The following is a 21409-nucleotide window of genomic DNA, read 5'->3' as shown; positions in this document are numbered from 1 at the left end:
TACATGAAAACTCATGTACATGGATATGTAGTTTTCTCATTAATGTTGGTACAAAATTGAATTAACATCTTTTAGAAAGTGGTTTTCTCAACTTGCTAGTTTTTTGAGTCAGTTCCAGTAAAACCTACAGATTATTCTTAGATTTTTTTTGACTAATTTGCAGAGTTTGCATATGTAGCAGCTTGTGCTTCCATTTACAAAATCTTCAGCACTACCTCACCTCAAACAAACTTTCTTAATTTTTCTTGAATACAGAGATATTTAATTAGGGCTGTATAGTTTACCTGGATTCCTATCTCCCCCACATGTAAATGTAAATGTGCCTGGCTCCCGTTGTCAGTGTCCCACTGCTGATTGCTTTCACTTTAATGTTATAATTCACTGTTGCCTAAGCAGACTGCCTGGAAGGTCCAGATTTGTTTTCGCCAAATTTTACATATGAAAGCTTAATTGATCTTATTGTTTTAGTCAAAATTGTTTGATTTCAAACAGTGGCCATTTAATTCTCAGACTTCTCATGAACCATTTAAGAGTGTGAACATTACAATAGTTTGTTCTAAAACCAAACATGAATACCTTGGGGCAAATATCTTTTTTAGTGGTCTGCCTTCACTGATACCTGTGGAAAAGAATTCAAAGAGAGAGGTACAAATGGAATGTATTATTATATCCTGGAACATTACATCAAAATTAATTTAGTCTTCTTATTTTGGTTTTTCTGTGTACATTAATGTTGGGTATCGAAAGAGTACAAGAAACCAGGTATCCTGGACTTAACATCTGAAAAGTAAATGTAATATGTGAGGTGAGCTAGATCTAACCTAGACTTTCTTAACAGAAACAGAATAAGTAATTTTGCATAAAATGACTTACAGCAGACAGATGGTAAGGAAGACGGTTTTGTCTGTTTTCTCTTTTTCTTCCCCCGGCATGAATTTACTTTCAGTATCAGTCCATTACCAGTAAAGATCTAGATTTTGCTCTTCCTTTGAACTAAAGGCTACAGTTTTCCCAAAGTCATTAGTGTAAACTAAGATCAGAATTGGACTCTTCTTCTCTATCATATTCAAATGAATGATGGCTATGTGCAATTTCTACAGTAGGTATCCTGCACATTTATTGCAGAGGAAAATTCTTCTTTTTGCCAAGGAAATGGAAGAGAAATATTCCTTTCTTTGGGGAAAAAACCAGAAATATTTATTTTTTTTTCCCTGCCATTGAGTAAAGATGTTGAAAGAAGCAACTAAGAATCTTTGAGAGATTTCATGAGGTTTCATGAGGACTGCTACCTCGTCTCCCAGATTTCCACCAGCCTCTCTAACACTAACTGCAGCAAACTGGACTTGCTTGTCTGTTTTCAGATAGGAATAACCTATTTCTTTGTATGGCTTGGATACCTAGGGAAAAATCAGCATACTAAATTCAAAACATACATTCCATGTATAACACTGCAGTGTAGAATGACATGGACTATTAAAATACTAGGAACAGACAGGATATCCATTATCTGAGATATATGGAGAGTAACAATAATTCATAAGATACACATCTATTCCATATATTTTCTTCGTATATTTTTATGCAGCTGGTATATTCAATACACATATAAACTCCTTCATAATTTATACCTGACCTTTTTTCTTTGTTGTTTTGTCTTCCCCACCCCCCCAGAGAGTAATTTTCAATGTCGTCAACTTCAGTAAAACAAAAAGCCTGTACAGAGATGGGATGGCTCCAATGGTGAAATCCACAAGCAGACCAAAATGGTAAGTTATCCGCTCAAAGACTTGCTTGAGGAAAGAAAAGTGTTTTACTTGGCACTTTCATGTAGCGAAGATCTTATGGCTCAGGTGCACCTTATGGCAAGATCAGGAGAGAACTTTGACGCAAAACCAGTGTCATGAGGACAGATTCTCTTTGGAGCAGACTGACAGATGAACTCTGGAGGTCCCATCCAGCCTTGCTGTGATGGTGTGTTATAGTGCCATGTTTTAAGTAGCATGACTGAAGTGGTGTCCATTCAAACAAACTGAACAGTCAGGGCTTGGGTCAAATTATTTTTCAGTGACATCCTCACTGTCCAACTGTTAGGACAGTTCCTGGCCCAGTTTTGGCCTCTGTCAGCCAGCAGTCTCCCAAGCAAAGCCTGCAAACAATAGGAGATTGTCCAATGGGCCTGGACTGTTTCCAAAAGGCTGTTTGTGTTTCTTCTCTCTGTTTTGGGGAGGTCAGATTTTAGTAGAAGACTCTGGGCTCTGCCATGTGAGTTGACCTCATGTGAATGAGTAGTCTCTGGTCTGTTTTATCTAAGATACAAGAAGGCCAAACAACCTTGTCGTAAGCTACACATTATATACAACACAGAAAGGTATGCACATATGAAACAGATGAATACCCATATAGGTGGTATATTTTCTCAAAGCAAACGTAATGAAATGTCTACTGTGAATGATAATATGTAACTCTAATAATTCCTAATGTATGCAGGACTCCCAAGAATTATGTGATTTGCCTTTAGCTGGGACACTTGTTTGAATATGGAGAGTAAAGTTTGATGTGTACAGGAATGTATTCTCATAAGCCTTTACAACTGCTTCTTTTTATTGGTTAATTAATAATACAGTTGATCAATCTGCACATTATCTGAGCATTATAAATATATCTTTCTTAAATACTTAACTGTCACAATACTTCTAACTATAAGATGTTAACTTTTGATGGTCATGAGATTATCGTTATTGTATGGCTTCCTCTTCATATGACCAACAGAATGGCTATTTGGTTTTTTAACTAGATGGCAAGGTCATATGGACCTTGCTGTCCCACAATACAGTTAGTGCATGGAGTCAATTGCAGCTCAATAGGAGCATGTAATAACATTGAAAATTAATTAAAAAAATCCATTGTGTTTAGTGTTTTTGTAAAAAAAGTTGTGTTAATTGTGTTTACTATTTAACTCCAGAAAAATCTTTTGGGGCATTTCAGGGCCACATTTATCAAGCATGCTTTAATCATCTTTCAAAAGCTTTTCCTTCTCTCACTGGGTTCTGGTATTTGCAGCTAAGTATATTGTGTGTTAAGTTTATCTATAAATCAGATATTGCTTTCATACAAATTTTATGCCTTCCTTTGGTTTCAAATTAAAGTGTAAATCTTACAAAACAATGCAAAATGGGCTTTTTCTAGAACATATAGGCTCCTTCACTATTTTTAAAACAGATTTTGCTTCCATTTCCCTGGAGATCTATTTATTTTTGTGTTTTATATTTTTAGGGGATGTATTTTGCTACCATGAAAGTGAGGAATGAATAACATTGCCTGGAGCCAGGCACAGTGTAGGCAGCAGGTGCTGAGCAGCTTCCTTGTATAGGACTACTACTATACTTTAATCCTGTTTCAGAAATTCTAGCTGTAAGTTTTTTCTCTAAAAAGATCATTATTCTGCTAAGGTTTTTTTTTTTTTTTCTAATAGTCTGTGTATGAAAACATCTTGCTGTACTTTGAAGGTGCATATTAATTCATACTGTTATCAGGGACCTTAGTGATATTTGGGTCTACTCAGTATAATTTTCTGTCTTGATATTAATAGGAGTTATGCATATGTTTTCCAAGTGGGAAAACAGATACATTATTTTTGGACGCGTGCTTTCTATTAGAGCTGTCTTCCATTTGGATTATGCTTTTTACAATTACCTCTGTATCTGTTTCCACGGCATTCTAGTGAAACCTGTAAACAAAATTTTCTCTTCCTCTGTTTGCTGAAATAGGATTTAGTAGTACTTGCACTTGCTAATGCAGCATACTGGTGGTGGTGGTCCTTGAACATGAAGAAGGCAATATCCAGCTGCATTGGTTTGATCCTGTTTGATGCTTTGTGTATATTAATCTAGTAAGCAATACTAAATCATTCAATGCTGCAAAAGTGCTGAGGTTTACATGAGGGTACTCAGGATTCAGAATAGTTGAAGGAGACTATTAGAACTCTCCACTTTATATTAAGATTTAAGTTATCATAGCAGGTTAGTAGGTATAATGTAATTAAACTAGAAAATGATATTTTAATTACAAAAAGTTGAAGAAACAAAAAAGGTTTTAAATTCAAGTTAAAAAGAAGAAGATCACCAGAAACTAAAGTCTGCAAATATTCTGCAGCAGAGCTCAATCCTTCATCTCTAAACTCTTCTGTACTAAATATTTGAGGAACTCATCACTTTTGTGCCTCTTTGCCACACTGTTCCTGTGCCTTCAATATGTGATCCATACTGAAATTGTCCCAACTTCTCTGGCCATACTGATAGAAGCAATGCTGCGTCACTATTCCACTCCCTTTTTTATACAATCAGGTTTGAATTTTAGGGTGATGAAGTGTCTTCTTTCCTTTTTTGCATTTGAGAGATATAGGTACATTACTCCATAACAGATATTCAAGCCTGAGTTACGCTCCTTTGATTTAAATGAGAAAGTTGCCACTATATTCAGGATAGAATATGACCATATTGCTCGCAAAATCCTGCATATCAAAAGTAGATTGGCCTCCAGAGACTGTGAATTTTAATGTTTGTTTTGAATGCGGTTATGTGAACATGGCTCCGAGCTTTACAACATTCCGTGAGTATGATTCTTGACTCCGGAACAAATCATTGCCAAGTGCTCTTGAAGTAGAGAGTGTGTCAAACACAGATCAACGTTTTTGACCTGTATTCTCTTGCCCTGTGGGGTAAGATCTTTAAATGCAGTCACCATCAAGGTTCAGCCCAGTGTTACTGATGTAAATGGAGTATATCACTGTCATCAAAGCACTCTGTGTGGACACAGATGTTCTGGTGTTGACATATTCTTCTCTTCTGAAGTAAGGCCAAACATTTCCAGTAATGAGCTACTTAAGAAGAGGAAGCAGTATGTTGAAGGATAAGGAAAAAAACAGGTTTCATGCTAAAGAAAAAGACTATTTTTTAAAAGGAAAACCCAGAAAAATAAACTCTGATTAAAATATCTATTTTCCCCATACACAGTAATGGATTTTCTGAATATACTTTCCCAGAGGGATAGAGAAAAATAACAGAGAACTAAGTAGGTTCAGTTCTGAGTCCCTCTACCCATTTTTTCCTGTGGTTTTTTTGTGGATGCACTATGTTGACACTAAATAGTATGGGACTGTGTCGGTTGCATCAGTCAAATTTCACTGCAATGAATCACAGCTCATACGTAGAGATGCAGCATTGTGTCACACCATGTTACATCAGTTCATAGCAAATTGGTCAAGACGAAACTCAAGATTTTATTTCAAGCCAGTGGAATGTGCTGTGTCTGATCACAGCATTTTTGCTTAAAATTAGCAGGTTATTCAGAAGTATTATGTCAAGATTTTAGAGACTTGATGTTTTTTCTCAATAATAACTACTACAAATATTAAAAAATCAGTTACTATAATAGAGACCGGTTCTGTTTTGACTGGGGTTTTTTTTCTTTGTCTCATTTGTGGAGGTGAAGAATTTGAGGGGAGATGGATTTGAGGGAATTAAATTTTTGCTATGCTGATGCAGTTTCTACTGTAATCTTCTTTTTCTTTGCTGCTTCATTGAAGTACAACCTAATTTTTTTGCAGTTTCTTAATAATGATTTCACACTAAAAGCTCTGTCCTTGGAAGGTAAAGCCTTCCATGTGGTCATAGCAGTGGAAGACCATTTAAGCACATATACCATACGTATAATGCATGAAGTTTTACAAGTTTCTCAAAGTGAAATAGAAGAGTGAGTTGTTTGAGAGGCAGCAGATTTTCCAAATGATGAAGTGAGCAAATATTCCCTTTGGGCAGAGAACAGCTATAACTCTTGATTATTCAGTGCGAGCATTGCCTCATTGGGGACATTAGTTTTTCAAATTGTGCTAATCTTTTAAAAGTAACAACTGGCCACTCATCACCTTAGGTATTTCAGCAAGATCATGTGCAAAACTCTAATTAGTATTTATAGAACAGCAACTCCTCCCAGTAGAATAGTAGCGGTAGCTGGCAAATATCTGGTTGACACCTGTTAAGTCTTCAGACATCCATTGTATTTTATTCTGCATTTCAAATGAGCAGAGAGCAGTAGGTGAAGTCCCCATAATTAAGGGATAAAGGATAATAAATAACACGGTTCCTGAGTGGATGAACACAAGGTTAAAGGCTGTTCTGCAGTTGTGATGCTGTATTTCAGGAACTGTTGTTTGTAAGTAGCAATGCTAGCTAAAATATTATGGAGGCTTCAGCATATGAGAGAGGATTTATGTCTAGATTTACATGTGTTTTGTTTATAATGTCAGATTCCAAACTGCTTCTTGGCAAAACAGCTACTTTCTTCCTGTCTTTTATCACACTCAGCATTGATGGCTTTTAACTGGATAGCTGCCTTCCCCAGCAAGCACTCCACTACCTCTGTTGCTATAACATCTACTGTAAAATACTCACAACACATTGATTCTGAAGCGTTTTTCTTTTCCAGTAAACCTGGGAGTACAGAAAAACTTTTAGGTAATTAATTCAAATTTGAATCTATGTGTATCTTGGTAAATATTGTCATGATGAGGAATTTTGGTAGACATCGAGAAAAGCAATGCAAGTTTTATGAACAATACTCCCATATGTTCCATTCATCAGAAGAGGACAAGACTGAGAAAATGTGAATTTTGAGTAGCTAAAATGAGATTATTCTTGCCAAGTTTCTTTAACATTTGTGTCTACAATGCAGTGTTACAATCACTACCATGTCTACCAGGCTGCATTATACATTTAGAGACTTCCAGCAGCATTTTTAGTATGTATTTATATATCTTTAACCACAAGATAAGCTGTTTGTGAAATGAGCTGTCATTTGTGGTGAAACAGTTTGAGAATAAAGCACTATATATATAGAGCTTGCTAATCTGAAAGACTAGAACTGCTTACTATAAAATATATAGTGGGCTAGGGTTAGTGATAACATCACCTGAATTTCAGTAAAGATGAACAAGCTGTTATCACTACCTGATTCCTTCCTTGGCCTATTTCACAACTTTGGCTACTCCCTGATGTTTGTTCCTTTGCCAATTTTACAATATAATGTGTGCTTGTTCTTGCTTTCCTGAGGGATCTGGTGAGAACGCTTTTGGATGTTCAGAAATATTTCCCATGGCACAGGTGGGTGTTGATGCAGTCTTTACCAGGTGCAGATCTGGCTCCTCAGAGCTCCTTCCTCTTCTGTGCTAGTACAACTCTGCATAGGATCACCAGGCTGAGAGCTTGCCCAGGTTAAAAGTAAACTTTCATGGAATAGAAAGAGGATTTAGTCTTGGTCTGCTTCATCACATAGATCCAGAACCAGCTGTATGGGTCCAGCCTGGAGGAGCAGTGAGGGAAGTGGGAATAAGTGGCTGGAGCAGGGATGAGGGATTGAGGATAGCAGCTGCTAGGAAAAAGCCTAGAGAATTGTCTGCAGAACCACAGCCTCCATTTCAATAACTTGTAGCATTTTATGTGGAGAAAATAGGGAAAAAGACATTGCAGTATTGACCTTTTAAAATCCCACATAGAGTGATAAGTGGGAGTAGTTTTGTCTTGGTCTTACTGTAGCTCTTTGGAAGAAAATAAAATGTTTTCAGACAGTTTTGAGGTTGGCATGTATCTGAAAGTAAAATAACTGCCTCTAAAGTCAATCCCTGGGTAAATTAATGTTTGTGTGAATCTTGTGAAATAACAAAAGAAACAGACCCAACCACTCTACAAACCCATAAAAATGCACTCTCTTCCCCTTTCCCAGTCCAACAAAGCTAGTTCTTCCTGGGAATATAGAGAAGGTTACATATCACTCTTATCAGCAACAGCTTTTGTGCAATAGAGAGGTTATATTCTGCTGCCACAAAGTATGAATTAGATCCCCAAACTAATGATTTTATTGTGCAAACTAAATGAGATTGGTTTGTGTCAAGACAGAAAGTTAAATTTTATGGACTGGATACTTTACTGGAAATTAAAGATGCATGGAATTATGTTGGGGAAAATTAATAACAAGCAAATAAAATTAATAGAAGGCATGCAAATTTTAGGATTCAAAGAGAAAATAATGAAGAAGTTCCAAGGGATTGCTAAGCCATCGTTTAAAAACCCTCGCTATTTTATATGTATGTGTGTGTTTCCTCATCATTTATCTGACTGATCTCATATAAATCAATTTATTTAGATTAGAGCAGAGTCAAGAGGCCCCATCCAGGATCAAGACTCATTGTGCTTAGTGCTGTGGAAACATATAACAGACAAAGTCCTTTCCCAAAGTTGTGAAAATTTTATGATTGATTTCAGTAAGAGCAAAGTTAGGCCAATACTGAGCACTTTTGAAAATTCCATCCTTAAAGATGTATTCCAAGCAGTAACTGTTTAAAAAATGACATACTGCTTACATAAGAGTCTAAATATTTGATGGTTATAGTATTTACATCTAAAACACCAGAGGCTATGTGCTTTAATACCTCAATCTGTTCCCCATATACTCTGTCAACATGAGTTCCCTGCATTGATTGAGGGCACTCTGTGATCCCTAAGGTTGTATTCATGAAAGGTTACCCTTGGTACTACTTTATTCATGAAAGGTTTGAAGCACGTAGGAAACAAATGGGTCTATTCCTGCTAGGTGCATTTTTGTCATCTATAAATACTTAATTACTGGGGTGCTGATGAGAAATTCAAAATCTTAAAGTGCAGTTGCCTGAAAATAGTTCCCCCATCCCCAGTGCAAATCACAATGAAATTCGCAGTTGGGAGGTTTTCTGGCAGTTTAAAACAACTGAATTGTAGGGTTTTCCCACTACAGTCCATGGTATTGAGTTTAATGGCTGCAAAATATGACCGGAGCTGCGCATTGCATCCCATCATGAAACAGGTCATTCTCTTTTCTCAGGTGATGGGAACTTGGTGGAACTGATTGCATGAAAAGTGTTCCCAGAACTGGGTCCCTAACCTTGACAGGTTTTAAAAAAAGTATATAAAATTGAGGCTTTTTCCCCCAAAATGAGTCTGTAAGTTAGATAAATATGGGCAACACTGAACTCAAAGCAGAGTCAAACTACCAAGAGGACATTGCAGCTTTTCATTGCAATTTTGTACTTCGAACTAATGGAGCGAAGCAGAATGAAAATCACCTCTGTTAAGAATGGCATTTATCAGCCGCAAGTACTTAGTAGTAAGAGCCCTACACAGACAAAGCTGAGTGTCACCAAGAAATGTACTTGAAAATCAGACTGTTAACACAAGACTACACAAATAAGAGCCAAAAACTGTAATCAGAAAATGCAACATCTCTTTAAGAATGTTTTAATGGTCTGAAGAGTGCTAGACAAGTTGAATTTAACAAGATGTAATAACCTATGACATAATAGAATTGAGAATGCACCAGGACGCAGCAGAGTCAGGTTAAATTTTGGCTTTCCCTCACTTAGCCTTGCAACTTTAAAGATCTTTCAACATATGATTTTAAAAATACATAGTACTGTTTAAATTTACATATGACATAAAAGCATAGGATGTGCAACGTATCAGAAATACAATTCTAAGTAAAGTTAGAGCTGAAATATCCAGCCCAATATTTTTAAATGTTTCTTTGAATCATTAACAACATCTTTTTCATTCATTTTCTGTGAAGAAACAATATTTAGTGCAGAGGAAAAGGTAATGGGAACTATTTATTGTGAACTTCTGATAAAAGTGAGATGGTTATCAGGCACCTGTCTTATATTTGAAGTGCCATGGTAAAAGCCAAAGCAATGAATTCAATTTCTCTTTTAATAGAACATAAAATAGAAGACAAAAACATTTTGCTGTACTGTGGAAATTGAGAATTGTAGAGAAAATAAGTAGTAAATAAGTACGGCAGGTGATAATGCAGGAACAGAATATTAAAATAATAGGTGCTGTATCTTGAACTCTGTCTCATGGGATTCGGCAGTTGTATAAAAACCCAAAATGTACAAACCTAATTTTTATGGTGTGATTACTAGGGTTAAATTCCGAATTAACTTCTGTATGGTATATATATAATGAGAGAATTAAAATTTAATGATAATACAATAGAGATAAGTTTGTTCCTGCAACTCTAGATGCTGAGGCAGTGGCTAAAGTTTGTTTTTTCAACTGCTTCAAATAGGATTATTGAATTCTAGCCTGAAAGCGAAACTTTGCCTTCCTGCTCCACTATATCAAGCATCTCTGAGATTGGAAACCTAGCAAGAGCTCTCCTAGCGTGATTAGAAAGTATCCAATATTTTTTGGCAGCAAATACTAATTCCAGTCTTTCTGTCTAGTACTGCTCAGGCAGCACAAGGGTAACCGGCTGTCAGACGCTTTGGGTAATGGAAAGGTGAGGCTCCAGGCTCTCGGTGGAAAGCTGGTGGCTTTTCTGACTGTTCTCTGCCTTTGGAAAATTAGGAGTGGTGCTGGGGAGGGGTAGGGCTGTGCTGGGGGAGGGCGCTGGGCCGTACTAGCTCTTGGCTGGAATATTGTCCCTTTGGAAACTGAACCGTTAGCATAAATTTGAACAACACAGCACCTTCATTGCTGCTCTCAGGCATTCAGGTTTCTCTGTGCGCGTCCTCTCTGCTGCTTGGCAGAGCTGTTGGGGGAATTCCGGGCTGGCATTTATCTGCCCAAGGCCTCGGGATGTTAAGCAGCCAGGCTGGAGGGTCTCTCCAGTACCTGTAATGGAGTCGCCAGCTCTGGGGCTCGTCCGCAGCAGGGCTGTGCAGATGGGCTGCAGGTGAGCTCTGCAGCTGAAGTGCAGGTGTGTATCCTCAGGGCATCATATCTGCTACAGGTGTACGGGCAGCTGAAAAAAGCTGCTTGCGTGTGCCCCTCTCCCACACCGGCCAGGAGGCTCTGGGGTGGGAGGTGAGTGCTGTTTGTGCGGGCTGGGAAGGGGTTTCCCCCCCATAATCCTGATAGCACACAAACTATTTGGCTGATTTTATTTTTTAACAGTGAAGTATGCATGGCAATTATTAAAAATGATACCAGAAAAGCCATAAAATATGCCTTTTGGCTGGGCTGTTCCCTTTGAAGCGGGGGGCTCTGTGGCAGGGCCTGGCTGTGGTGGGGCCCCTCGCCCCCCTCAGGGGCACCTTCCCTCGGGCACTGCCCACGTGCCCCACCTGCTGCTGCCCAGGCAGAGCCTGGTGCAATTTTGCTGCTTTATTCCCTTTTTTTTTTTTTTTTTCCCCCTTCTGTAATCTTGTGCAGCCACCCCTCCTTCAACACGTCCAAGCCGGGAGAGATGACAGTGAGGAGAGGGCCCAGGATCCTTGGCCCCTCGGTGGCGCCTGCAGGTGTGTAAGCAAGGCGTGGGTGTTGCGTGGAGGCCCATGGTGTGGCCGAGGGAATTGTGTCATGAGAAACCCAACAATGAAAAGAAAGTGTCCTACTGGCATGTTCAAGAATTAGATTTTTATTAGGGATTAGTTGTAAATTTATTGGGGCGTTGCACTGGATAGCTGGACTTGCAGTGAAATGATTTTAAATGGCAAAATTACTGTCTTCCAACATTGGGAACTGCTATCGAGACTGAGGAAGGAAGTTGTGTTTGTGTTACTTTTTTTGTTTGAACTCTTTACCATTGTTCAGCCTTTTTCAGGTGCTGTTGTAAAAAAATACTGTATTCATGCTGTGGAGTATTTTGCAAAATAGTTTATTAGAAATGTGTGATACCCTTCAGCAAATTTATAGGAAAGGCCATTGCAGCTCAAGACAAAAAGAAATTCAACCTAAAAGGATAGATTCACCATAGAAAGAAATTGAGGAATATCCAAGTTAAAATAACTTTCCATGCCTTTTAATGTTTAATAAAATCCTCTCCCAATACTTTTCTCAGTGTAGTTAAACAGCACCAGTACCTCATAGCTTTGAGACCAGCAGTGATGTAATAATTTAGCTTTGATAAGGAAAAGAATTTTTCCCTGTCTGCTACTCTGCTGGATAGTTTAATGCTCTTATGATTGTCTTTTAAATGTCGTTCAGTCAATTAAGGGGAGTCATGCAGCATATATATGTTTGTGTGTAGCTTTTTTGTGTTAAACCTAATTCCTTGGGCTCTCCTGAGGGACTGGCACTATCCTGGGGGTGCTGGTGGAAGGAACTGTGGTGTAAATCCTGCTTGGAAAGTGTTTGGCTCATTTGGGCTACGTGAACTTGAGGAATGACTCAGCAAGGGGAAAAGTGCAGCTGCAGTTACGACTCAGCAAGGGGAAAAGTGCAGCTGCAGTTACAAGGGCTTTACCTTCAGGAGTGGCTTCTATAGCTAAAAGCAAAGTCAAGGTAAGCAGGGAAGGAAATGTACTTGGATTCACTGGGTGTTAACCCCTGCAGGCAAAAGTCTGATACTTTTTTAAAAGAAGGGAAAAATAAGGGAAATGCTCTTTGTGCACCTGGTAAAATAAAGGGGGAATTGATTTATGTGGGAGTCATGGGTATAAATATAGTTTTCTGTATAAGCAGAAAAAGCCTTTTGTTAGTGCTGTGTGTCACACTCCTTGAGCATATGCAGTTGTATTAACTGTTACATCTATGTCTGAAAAGCACATAGGCTTGGAAATCAGTAAATGACATGCAATCTTGTCCTTTAATTATGTACTGAGGATGATCACCTGGAGGAAATTTCCATTGTTGTGCAGCTGCAAACTGCAAAAGTGTCTCACTTGGAGCACAGAAACAATGGGAGAAAAACTATGAGGCATCAGTTACACAGAAGAAAACATGAGTAGCTTTTCTTTTGAAAGTATTTAACAGCTGTAACTCTGCTTTTCTGTCATTGTCTCCATGAGTAAGCACGGGTCTGGATGTTCGTACATCAGTCTGGAACGGAGCACTAAACTGCAGGTCTGCCAGTAAAGAAGCCAGGTGCAAAGGGTAGAGTGCATGTCGGTATTCAAGATGTCTTAAAGCAGCATGTAGGAGTCAGTCGTGCTTTTCTATTTCTGTAGCTGTGGAATCTACTGAGAGTTCTTTCAGACTTACTCTAAGTACTCTTACTTCTAACATCAGAAGTTAGCATCTGTGATCTGTGCGGCTGTAGTCTCTCACAAGAGTCTTCAGCACGGTGAAAATGAACAGAGCATTCTGGATTTGTCATTTCTAATATTCATCTACTTGTATCTGTGTACTATGAAGTATAAGAAACCAATAATCTAGATGAATCATAAATGTTGGGGGGGGTGTATGCATGTATGTTTGCGTGGGGGATGCTCCTTCAGTTTGTTTTCTTTTCCTTTTGTTTTGGCAAAGAATTCCAAGTTTATGCTAAGAGGCCTGGCTTAAAAACATGTCTGAATAGAGGAAATGAAAGAATGGATAAAAATGCAGTGAGAATAGTATCCCAGAGTGAAATGTGTGACTAACTCTGAGGCCTCTGGATATTAAAATTACAGAAGCTAATGAATTACATGTTGACTGCATGTTTTTCTTTGACTCTTAGAGCAGTGGAAACCAGGATGTCTTCTATATAAAGTAACAGTGAACTTAACTGTAACTAAGCATGGGAATCTGTATTTTAGTTCTCAAAAGACTCTTATCTTGCTGCACAACAGAGCATAGCATTTATATTCACAGTACTGCCACTGTGTGGTTTCCCCTGAAACGCTGCAGGTAAGGAAAGCCGTTCTCTACCAAACCATCAAGGTACTGGAAGCAGTGTGTACATGTGGGAAGGAGAGTGATGGCAGCGAAAATGGCACGGATGAATTTCAAGAGACTTCTCCTTTTGTTGTATTTTTGGTTTTAGTTTTGCCTTGCCTTTCTTGAAGGAGGGATTTTCAGGCTTGTAGAGTTTCTGCTCTCCAAATATATATTAGCACAAACTAGCATTTCAATACCTTAATATTTATAGTTGAAACTGTAGATTTTTACTTTTAGTTTTGAAAGTTGGTACATGAAAAGTTTGGTTTGAGCCTAAAATTATTAGAATTTATTTTTAAGGTTTTAGTTCTTTGAAAGCACAGTGCAAGATAAATATATATCCACTGACAGAATCTTGTGCAAACGTAAATGAAGGCTGTTTATAGCTTCAATTTAACATGTAATTAGTAAACAGTATTTGTCTTGAAACCACCATAAATGTGCATGATGACTCAGAAAAACTTCTGATGAGTGAATCTGAGATACTTTATAGCAGATGCAGAAGTGATATATTTTCACAGACAACATTTACAAGTAGCACTAATACATTCTGCCTGCTGGCATGAGCCATGTGCATGAGAAGTTAATGGTTACTAGTGCCTCAATAAAAGCTATTTATTGGAATAACTTTTAAGATTCACCTTTAAGTACAGATATTTGATATTTTGATTTCTGCTTTCAAAATGCACTTCTGTACTCCCTTATGTTGGTATCCAAACACTTTTGTGTTTAAAAAAAAAAAAAATTTAAATTTCACACCCCCCAGCACTAAGTGACACAATACAGTTATTGAAGTCAAGCTTTAAAAGTTAAAAAAAAATACTTTAGGTCAATTTTATTAAAATACAGTATCATCTTACTGTACTGGTTGTAAATGAGACTCAAATATCTAGATCTACTGAACAGTACTAATTTTTTACCTCTATTTCCTGCAAGACTGCTGGATATCTTCCATCTTGGTTTCAAACTATAAACATCAAAAAATGTGTGTTTTTGAAATGACAGTCAATTAGTCATTTTTTGGCAATATATAAAACTGGAAAATGGTGAAATGTCTCTTAAATTTTTGTGGCGTATCTAAATGTGCTAGGTAGGCCAGAGTTAGAAAATGTGGAAACTATTAACTGCTGCATCTTTGACATTCTTTGACTTCTACTCTCTTCCTCCTGCTTCATGTTATATTTCCTTGAATGTGAGATTTGAACTTCAGAAAACAGTGTCTTGAAAACAGTACAGTATATTACAGACATGAAATCCAGTAGGACTCGGAAGTTGAAGTCATGTATTCAACTGCACAATAATAATAAGCTAATTGCAAAGTTTTAATCTCGATGGAGAAAACTATTTTTATTCATTGAAGAAAAATATTATAAGAAATGAAGGATAAAAATGACTGCTGCTTCACATGATGGTACCATGCTTGGATTGCACAACAGGGCTGAACCTCTGAAAGTGCTCCCCAATCAAATTAGCTAATAGATGTCTAGGACATGTATACAGGTGAAAACTATTGCCTTGGGTAGATAAAATGAAAGTCAGCTCAGAAAGAGGGCTTCAAAAGTAACTAATGAAACTTTGTCGTGTTTTGAGGAGTTAGGGTAATTCTGCTTTGTTTTTTGTGGGACATGGAGTATAAGAAGGCTGAATTCCTGAATTCAGCCAGTTCAACCAAGGTGGGTAGGTTTCATTGTCTTCTGGCCTTAGTCCCATTCCAAGATAAAAATATAATAACTAGTGTTTATTGCATTTTTACAAGAGGAGAGGTAAAGGCAAAGGATCATAGATTTTTTTTTTTTCAAGGTCATTGTAAGGATCAGCTTTGGAGCAAATTTTTTCATTCTGTTTGCTTCTCAGTTCAGTGGTCAGATCTACTACCAAATTTACTACATTATACAGTTACATTATTACCTTAAAATTTCATCCTATACGTAGCCTGTCTGTAAGCAGGTCCAACTTGGGTTTGGGTATTTACTTATTTTTATTCCCCCCCCAACCCCCCAAGAGATTTATTTTTTAAACTCCTAGAGAAAGCTTGAAAGTTTCCAGGCCTTCAGAGTGCAGAAAATTGTTTCCTTAGTTTCAGAAGCATATTAGTCCTCCTAGCAGGATTTAGCACACCTTTTTAGTTCTAAAGAAATATTCACTTATTCTAATCTGAGTGCTAGAATTTTCCTCTCACAATATTTACATAGAAGTTATCTGTGCTAGATTACTGGAAAAAAAAAAATCACCCTTCTATCACCTCAGAATACTTGCATGACTTTTTTGTGTGTTTTAAAGCTGTCTAAAAATACACACAGACAATCCAAATAAAGCAACAAAAAGGCTTCCCATAAGCTTCAGAACAATTAAACTCTGCGCTCCCTTCTAAATAAACCATGTGCTGGGTCAGTGGAGCCCACAAGACACAATCTCTTTAGACCTACTGTTTACATGACTTTCTGCTATAGACCTTCTGCACAGGTTTGGAAGCTTGTCTCAGCAAGCCTAGAAAACCTGCACATAATGTTCAGGAGCTTTCTAAGTTTGAACCACTGAAATGAAGGTTCATGACACAAAGGTTGTTCTACCCTTTGTTGAAATGGTGCCCCTATAATGTGGCATATTAAATATTTAACATAGTTTGCAGTAGATAAAAAGCAATTTTGTTTAATTTTTCCTAAATATTAATGCTATCATGCACCTTAATCCTTTCATTATAATAAAATTTGTTCAAGCTCATTCTTATTAAAGATTTTCTAATTTATAAGGATATGGATGTTTTGTTTCTGATCCTAATAAGTAATAAGGCCAAAATGCCATTGTAAAGAAAGAGTGAGAGCTGGGAGGGAGCCTTACTTGGAAGAATTTTCCTAGGGAAGAATTGCAGCCTAGAAAAATAACTTTATTTTTTTTTACCCAAGGACACCAATGACAATGCCTATCTCCCAAATAACCCAGCTCAAGGTTTTGGGTCAGTTGTCAAGGAATGAAATGAAATACCTGCAAAACACTTGGTGAAATGACCTGGAAAATAATTTATAAAGATGTTGCCATTCATTTGTGAGTGAAGACCGTTCTTCCATCTGTATCTCTGAACTGCAGGGGAAAAAAATAAAATCCTGGATTGGAATTAGTTTCAAATCAACTTTTCTCTGCATGCTAGAATGAAAATGTAGTTGGCAATTATTTATAATGCTAATTAAAGATGTGTTCCTCCAAACACAGTTAATAGAGTTACTGAAGGCAGTAAGCCCTTGATACTACAGCAAATGTTTCCCATAACCCATCCATCTACATCCAAAGACAGTAGCAAGGTATGCTGCACATACGAATATTAACAATGGAAAAAAAAAACCCCAACAATTTTAAGGCAGTATTTAGAATTTGAATTTATTTAGACAATGTTATACTCAGTCCAGGAATATTGATGTGGGTCCACTAATTGCAGTAAAACTACAGCTGGCAACAGGGCTGGGTGTGGCCCACACTTGTACTGGTCAGATGTCTCTGTTTTAAAAAATCCTTTGTTTACTTTTTCTTCTTTCATCTAATTCTAATTTACACACACAAAAAGGCAATTCATATGTATGCTTTGAAACTATATTTTTTATTATTATGCAGCTTTTCGTTCCTCATGGGATGACTGTTTTTACATTTCCAATGTCCACAGCCTTTCTGTTGCACAGATAAAATATTGCTAATTTGCTGCTATGCAAAGAACTTTATAGTACTTGTGGTATATGTGCTTTTTTAAAAAAAAGGTTTATTTTAAATATCAAGCTGATTAAAACAGTCTTTGCGTAATTCTTAGGCCTGCTGAATCCCATGTTAGTTGATTTTGAGCCACTATGACTTGTGCAGAATAATTATATAGATATTTCTGTTGAGAAAGCAAAGAATGAACTTGCAGTATAAAGAACTTAGTATAGTAGCTGTGAGGATTGTGAATACAATAGGTCAGTACTTGTTTTCATGTCAGTGTAAATCTGGAGGAACCTTTGGATTTAGCTGGAGTTATTTTAGATTTACATCGCTGTAAGATGTAAGGCTACTTACCTCTACTTCATTATATTATAGGATATTGTGGTCTCGATCCAGCAAAGCACTTGCTTAATCTTGGGAATGTGAGTAGTTTACTAAAGTCAAAGTTGAGCACAAATTTAAGCGCTTTGCTGGATATGGGTTTCTCCTTTTAAATGCCAGCAATACACAGATCGTCATCAACTGTGTATCCTACTTGCTTCTAGTACAAACAACTGTGTCCCCAATATCTCCTGCCTAGATGAGATCAGCACCCATGTGAAGAGCAGCTGGCTGAGGCCAATCTAAAGGCAGGTAGAGATGGGGTTGTAGGTAAAGCCAAACACTCAAAGAATGGGGAAGACTTATTTTAGAAAATGCTTTTGATTGGTGTGCTGCTTCTGGAAAATCCTGGTAGTATGTTAAAAAAAATCAATTAACTTGCTTCTTTCACTGAACAACGAGAAGACTGTACTGTTCCCTGTTTGCATACCTGCCAAGGAACGTTGTTAGTACACTTGCAGCTTCTCTTCAACTGTGGCAACTACTGAAAATACTATTGTGCTCCTTCTCTTGAGTCCTCAGAAAATACAAGGGAAATTCTAGGCTTAATCTTACAGGCCAAACAGCACTGATATTAGTCTTAAAAGTTGCCATATATCTTGGCCTAAGATAGTCAAACAGAGACAGTCTTTTGCAATTGTCAAAGTGACAGTTCTCAAATCCTGTGGTCATGAGTAGCAAAGCTCAAGCTGACAGAAGACAGTTTCTCAGCAGGGTTTGTGGTTTTGATCTCTTCTACTGGAACGGATTAAAAGAGTGAGGAATCTTACTGTCCTCCATAACAAAATGGAGAGCTTCTGCCAGCAACTGTGATGAAAATCAGTAAAAACTAAGAGGTGAGAGAGCAGACAGTAAGAAGAAGAGATTTGTAAAAGTAGGAGAAGCTTTAGGAGTAAGAAGAAAATATCCTAGCAAATCATCAGTCTTGAGAAGCATGATGCAAACCAGAACACCTGCCTTTGTGAAATTGCATATTTATTCTATAGGATACATAGCAGTCTCTTATGATGGATACCTAAATTCTCTCTGAAATCAAGGGAGACTGTCTTTTTTACTAGTTCTGAATAAAAGAACAACTACAGTTTCCTTCATTTAAGTGGAAAATGCAAAGAACATCTTGCATTGTACCTATAGATGAGGTTTATGAAGATAATTAACTAGTGTCAGAGATACTAGGGAATTCCTCAGTCATGCCTGTGACTTTGAAATAATTATATTAACAAACCAATGTAATGAGAGAACCCCAGATATCCCATACTGGATTTCTTATTGTAAGTTCTTGAAGTAAAAATTCTAGGCAATAAGATACACTAGCCTGAATAGCTTTGTAAGGTAAGTGGTAAATGCCTCGCTATGTAGAGGATTTGATGAAACACTGCAGACTGGGCTGTTAGGAGGAATCCTACAAGGACAGTGACACTCCCGCATCTTTAATCTTTGTCCATGTGTAATTTCTCTCCGGGTGTTTAGCTTTACACTGTGAATGTAGGAGGTTTTGATCATAGTTTGGGCCTCTGTACAGCAAAATGTATAGACTTTGAAAGATGATATTAAGGACTTCAGGAAAATTATTAATTTCTTAGGGTCATATACCACCCATTGACGAAGTGCTCTGCTAGATCAGTGACTAAGCTGTGTACTTTTTGTCTGTAAGTGTCAGAGATGATTAGCCATGGTAATTAGTTTACTTGAAGGCATCCCCTTTTGAGTAAAATAAAAACTGAAATGCGGGCTGTCTGAAGAAGGCTTATGTCATTTCATGTTAACAAAACTCAATCTATATCTCGCTGAAATGGATGGATGTTTTAGCCAACAATTCAATGAATGTAAAATTCCCCAAATAAGGGCCACAATATAAATGCTGTTCCTTTTGCAGTGCTTATAATATTCTAGAATATTATTCAGCAAGAAAGAAGGGAAAGTCCATGTTCTGTGTAGCCCACAGTAAAGGCAGACAAGTGAACAGAAATACAACCTATTAATAGAATAGTGAAACTGAAGACTTGAGTCTAAAAGTGAAATTAAGATTTTTTTTTTTTTAATAGTTATGGTATATTCTTCCTTTTGGCATTAATAGATGAACCTCCATACAAGAGATTGAATCTGGTAAATCTCTGGTTTCTCAGCTGTCAGAACATACCTGGCAAGCTTAAAGGAGAAAAATGGTTGTAAAGGGGAAGAAATAAGTTGACATTGATGTTACATGCCCGCATAGTGACTTGACTTAAAGTAGGTATGTAAGTTTAGGCCTAAAATATCTCTCAATATCATTAGAGAAGGGAGATTTTTTAAATGTTTCTCAGATATAAAAGATTCTTTAATGTCATGAAGATTTACAAAACTGTGACTGTACTCTACATGTAATTGAAATAATAATTTCAGAAACATTTCAATGGTATGGTAGAACGTCTCTTATATGCATGCCTTTCTTCACAAACATCAAAATTTAAAGGAATTTTTCCTGAACCTGTAAAGACTTTGAGTTGCAGAAAAATAGGTAGTTACAAACCCACAAGTCTGTACATGAAAAATATTAAGGTTCTATTTTAAGTATTGCTTGGCATATCAAAACTTTGTGCTGGTAATTATATTGTCAATCATGTCCTGTCCCATTGCTAAAAAAAATAACAGGTTAGAATCTAGCCATTCTTTTTTTATTGGATACAAAATTGAGTCTTATAATGAGAAAATAATACAAATTATTCTCTCCAAAAATTAAACAGTGTATATTGCACAACAAAATTACCATAAGCAACAGTTAAATCCTGAATTGTGCTTGAAATATCTGCATTTTCCAGCTTCCTACAGTTTTTCTTTTAAACACTTTCAGCTACACTAATGCCCACTGCATAGAACTTGAAACCTGCAGAAGGATTATAGTTGATACAATCTGATGTGTTGTTGATGATCTCAGTTTGCAAGCTGTTTAATGTTAAAAGTTCTACTGAAACTGTCAGTAGACAGTCTATGAATAATTTCAAAGACCCTCCCAAGCTTATCTGTTCTCTTGCTTCCAGCATGCTGCTTTTAGTAATGAAACTAGGAGACTTGTAGCTGCTGCTTGGCTAGTGGAAAAGTGACTTGGAAGCAGTTTCACCACATCTGTGTAAGATTGAGAGATGCTTCTCTTTTTCAGTGCTGGAACAATTGCCACTCATTCCTAGTAGTAGAGAGACTCGTATTTCAACAGTGTGGTGGTGAAAATGTGCTGTGTATATGGGTGAATGCTGCATGGCTTCCAGATTTTGATCTCAGTGAAGAAATTCAACTCTTGTTCCTGGAGCCTGGTTGACTTGTGGTTGCTACATCCCGCTGGGTCAGGGATATGCTTCTAGTAGGTATGCTTATGCGTGCTGTTTTAAAAATTCTGATGGTACTTTATGGAGCATGTAAAAGACTAAAATAATTCATTAACTATCTCTTTGTATAACCTTTTTAGTACTAAGACCATACATGGAATTGGACTTTCTGCTTTATTCAGACATCATTTGCTTGGATGGTTTATTCCTGGTTTCAGATTGAAAGGCATTTCTTTGCAGTAAGATTCTGTGATGGCAGTGGTCAGCCTAGACTCTTAGCCTTATCTTATGGAGGTTTTGAAATACCAGTTGATCTCCTAACGATTTTTGCAAGATACTGGCAAATATCTTATGCTTTTAATAATCTGATCTCATCTA

General features: G+C 37.2%; 1 protein-coding gene across 2 annotated transcripts in view; it reads left to right on the top strand.

The window, feature by feature from the left end:
* The window catches only part of LOC309407560 (BEN domain-containing protein 5), a gene marked incomplete at its 5' end in the record, with an annotated part of 952618 nt that overhangs the window by 234939 nt on the left and 696270 nt on the right, over positions 1-21409 (top strand). For both annotated transcript variants that reach the window (XM_082003109.1, XM_082003108.1), the window contains one exon: positions 1672-1766. In XM_082003109.1, the coding sequence (XP_081859235.1) occupies positions 1672-1766 (95 nt within the window). The remainder of the gene's footprint in view (positions 1-1671; positions 1767-21409) is intronic.

This window comes from Phaethon aethereus, assembly GCF_964289735.1.
Source record: "Phaethon aethereus genome assembly, chromosome: 8".
In the NCBI taxonomy this organism is placed as follows: Eukaryota; Metazoa; Chordata; class Aves; order Phaethontiformes; family Phaethontidae; genus Phaethon; species Phaethon aethereus.
This window is presented reverse-complemented; position numbering and strand designations above follow the sequence as displayed.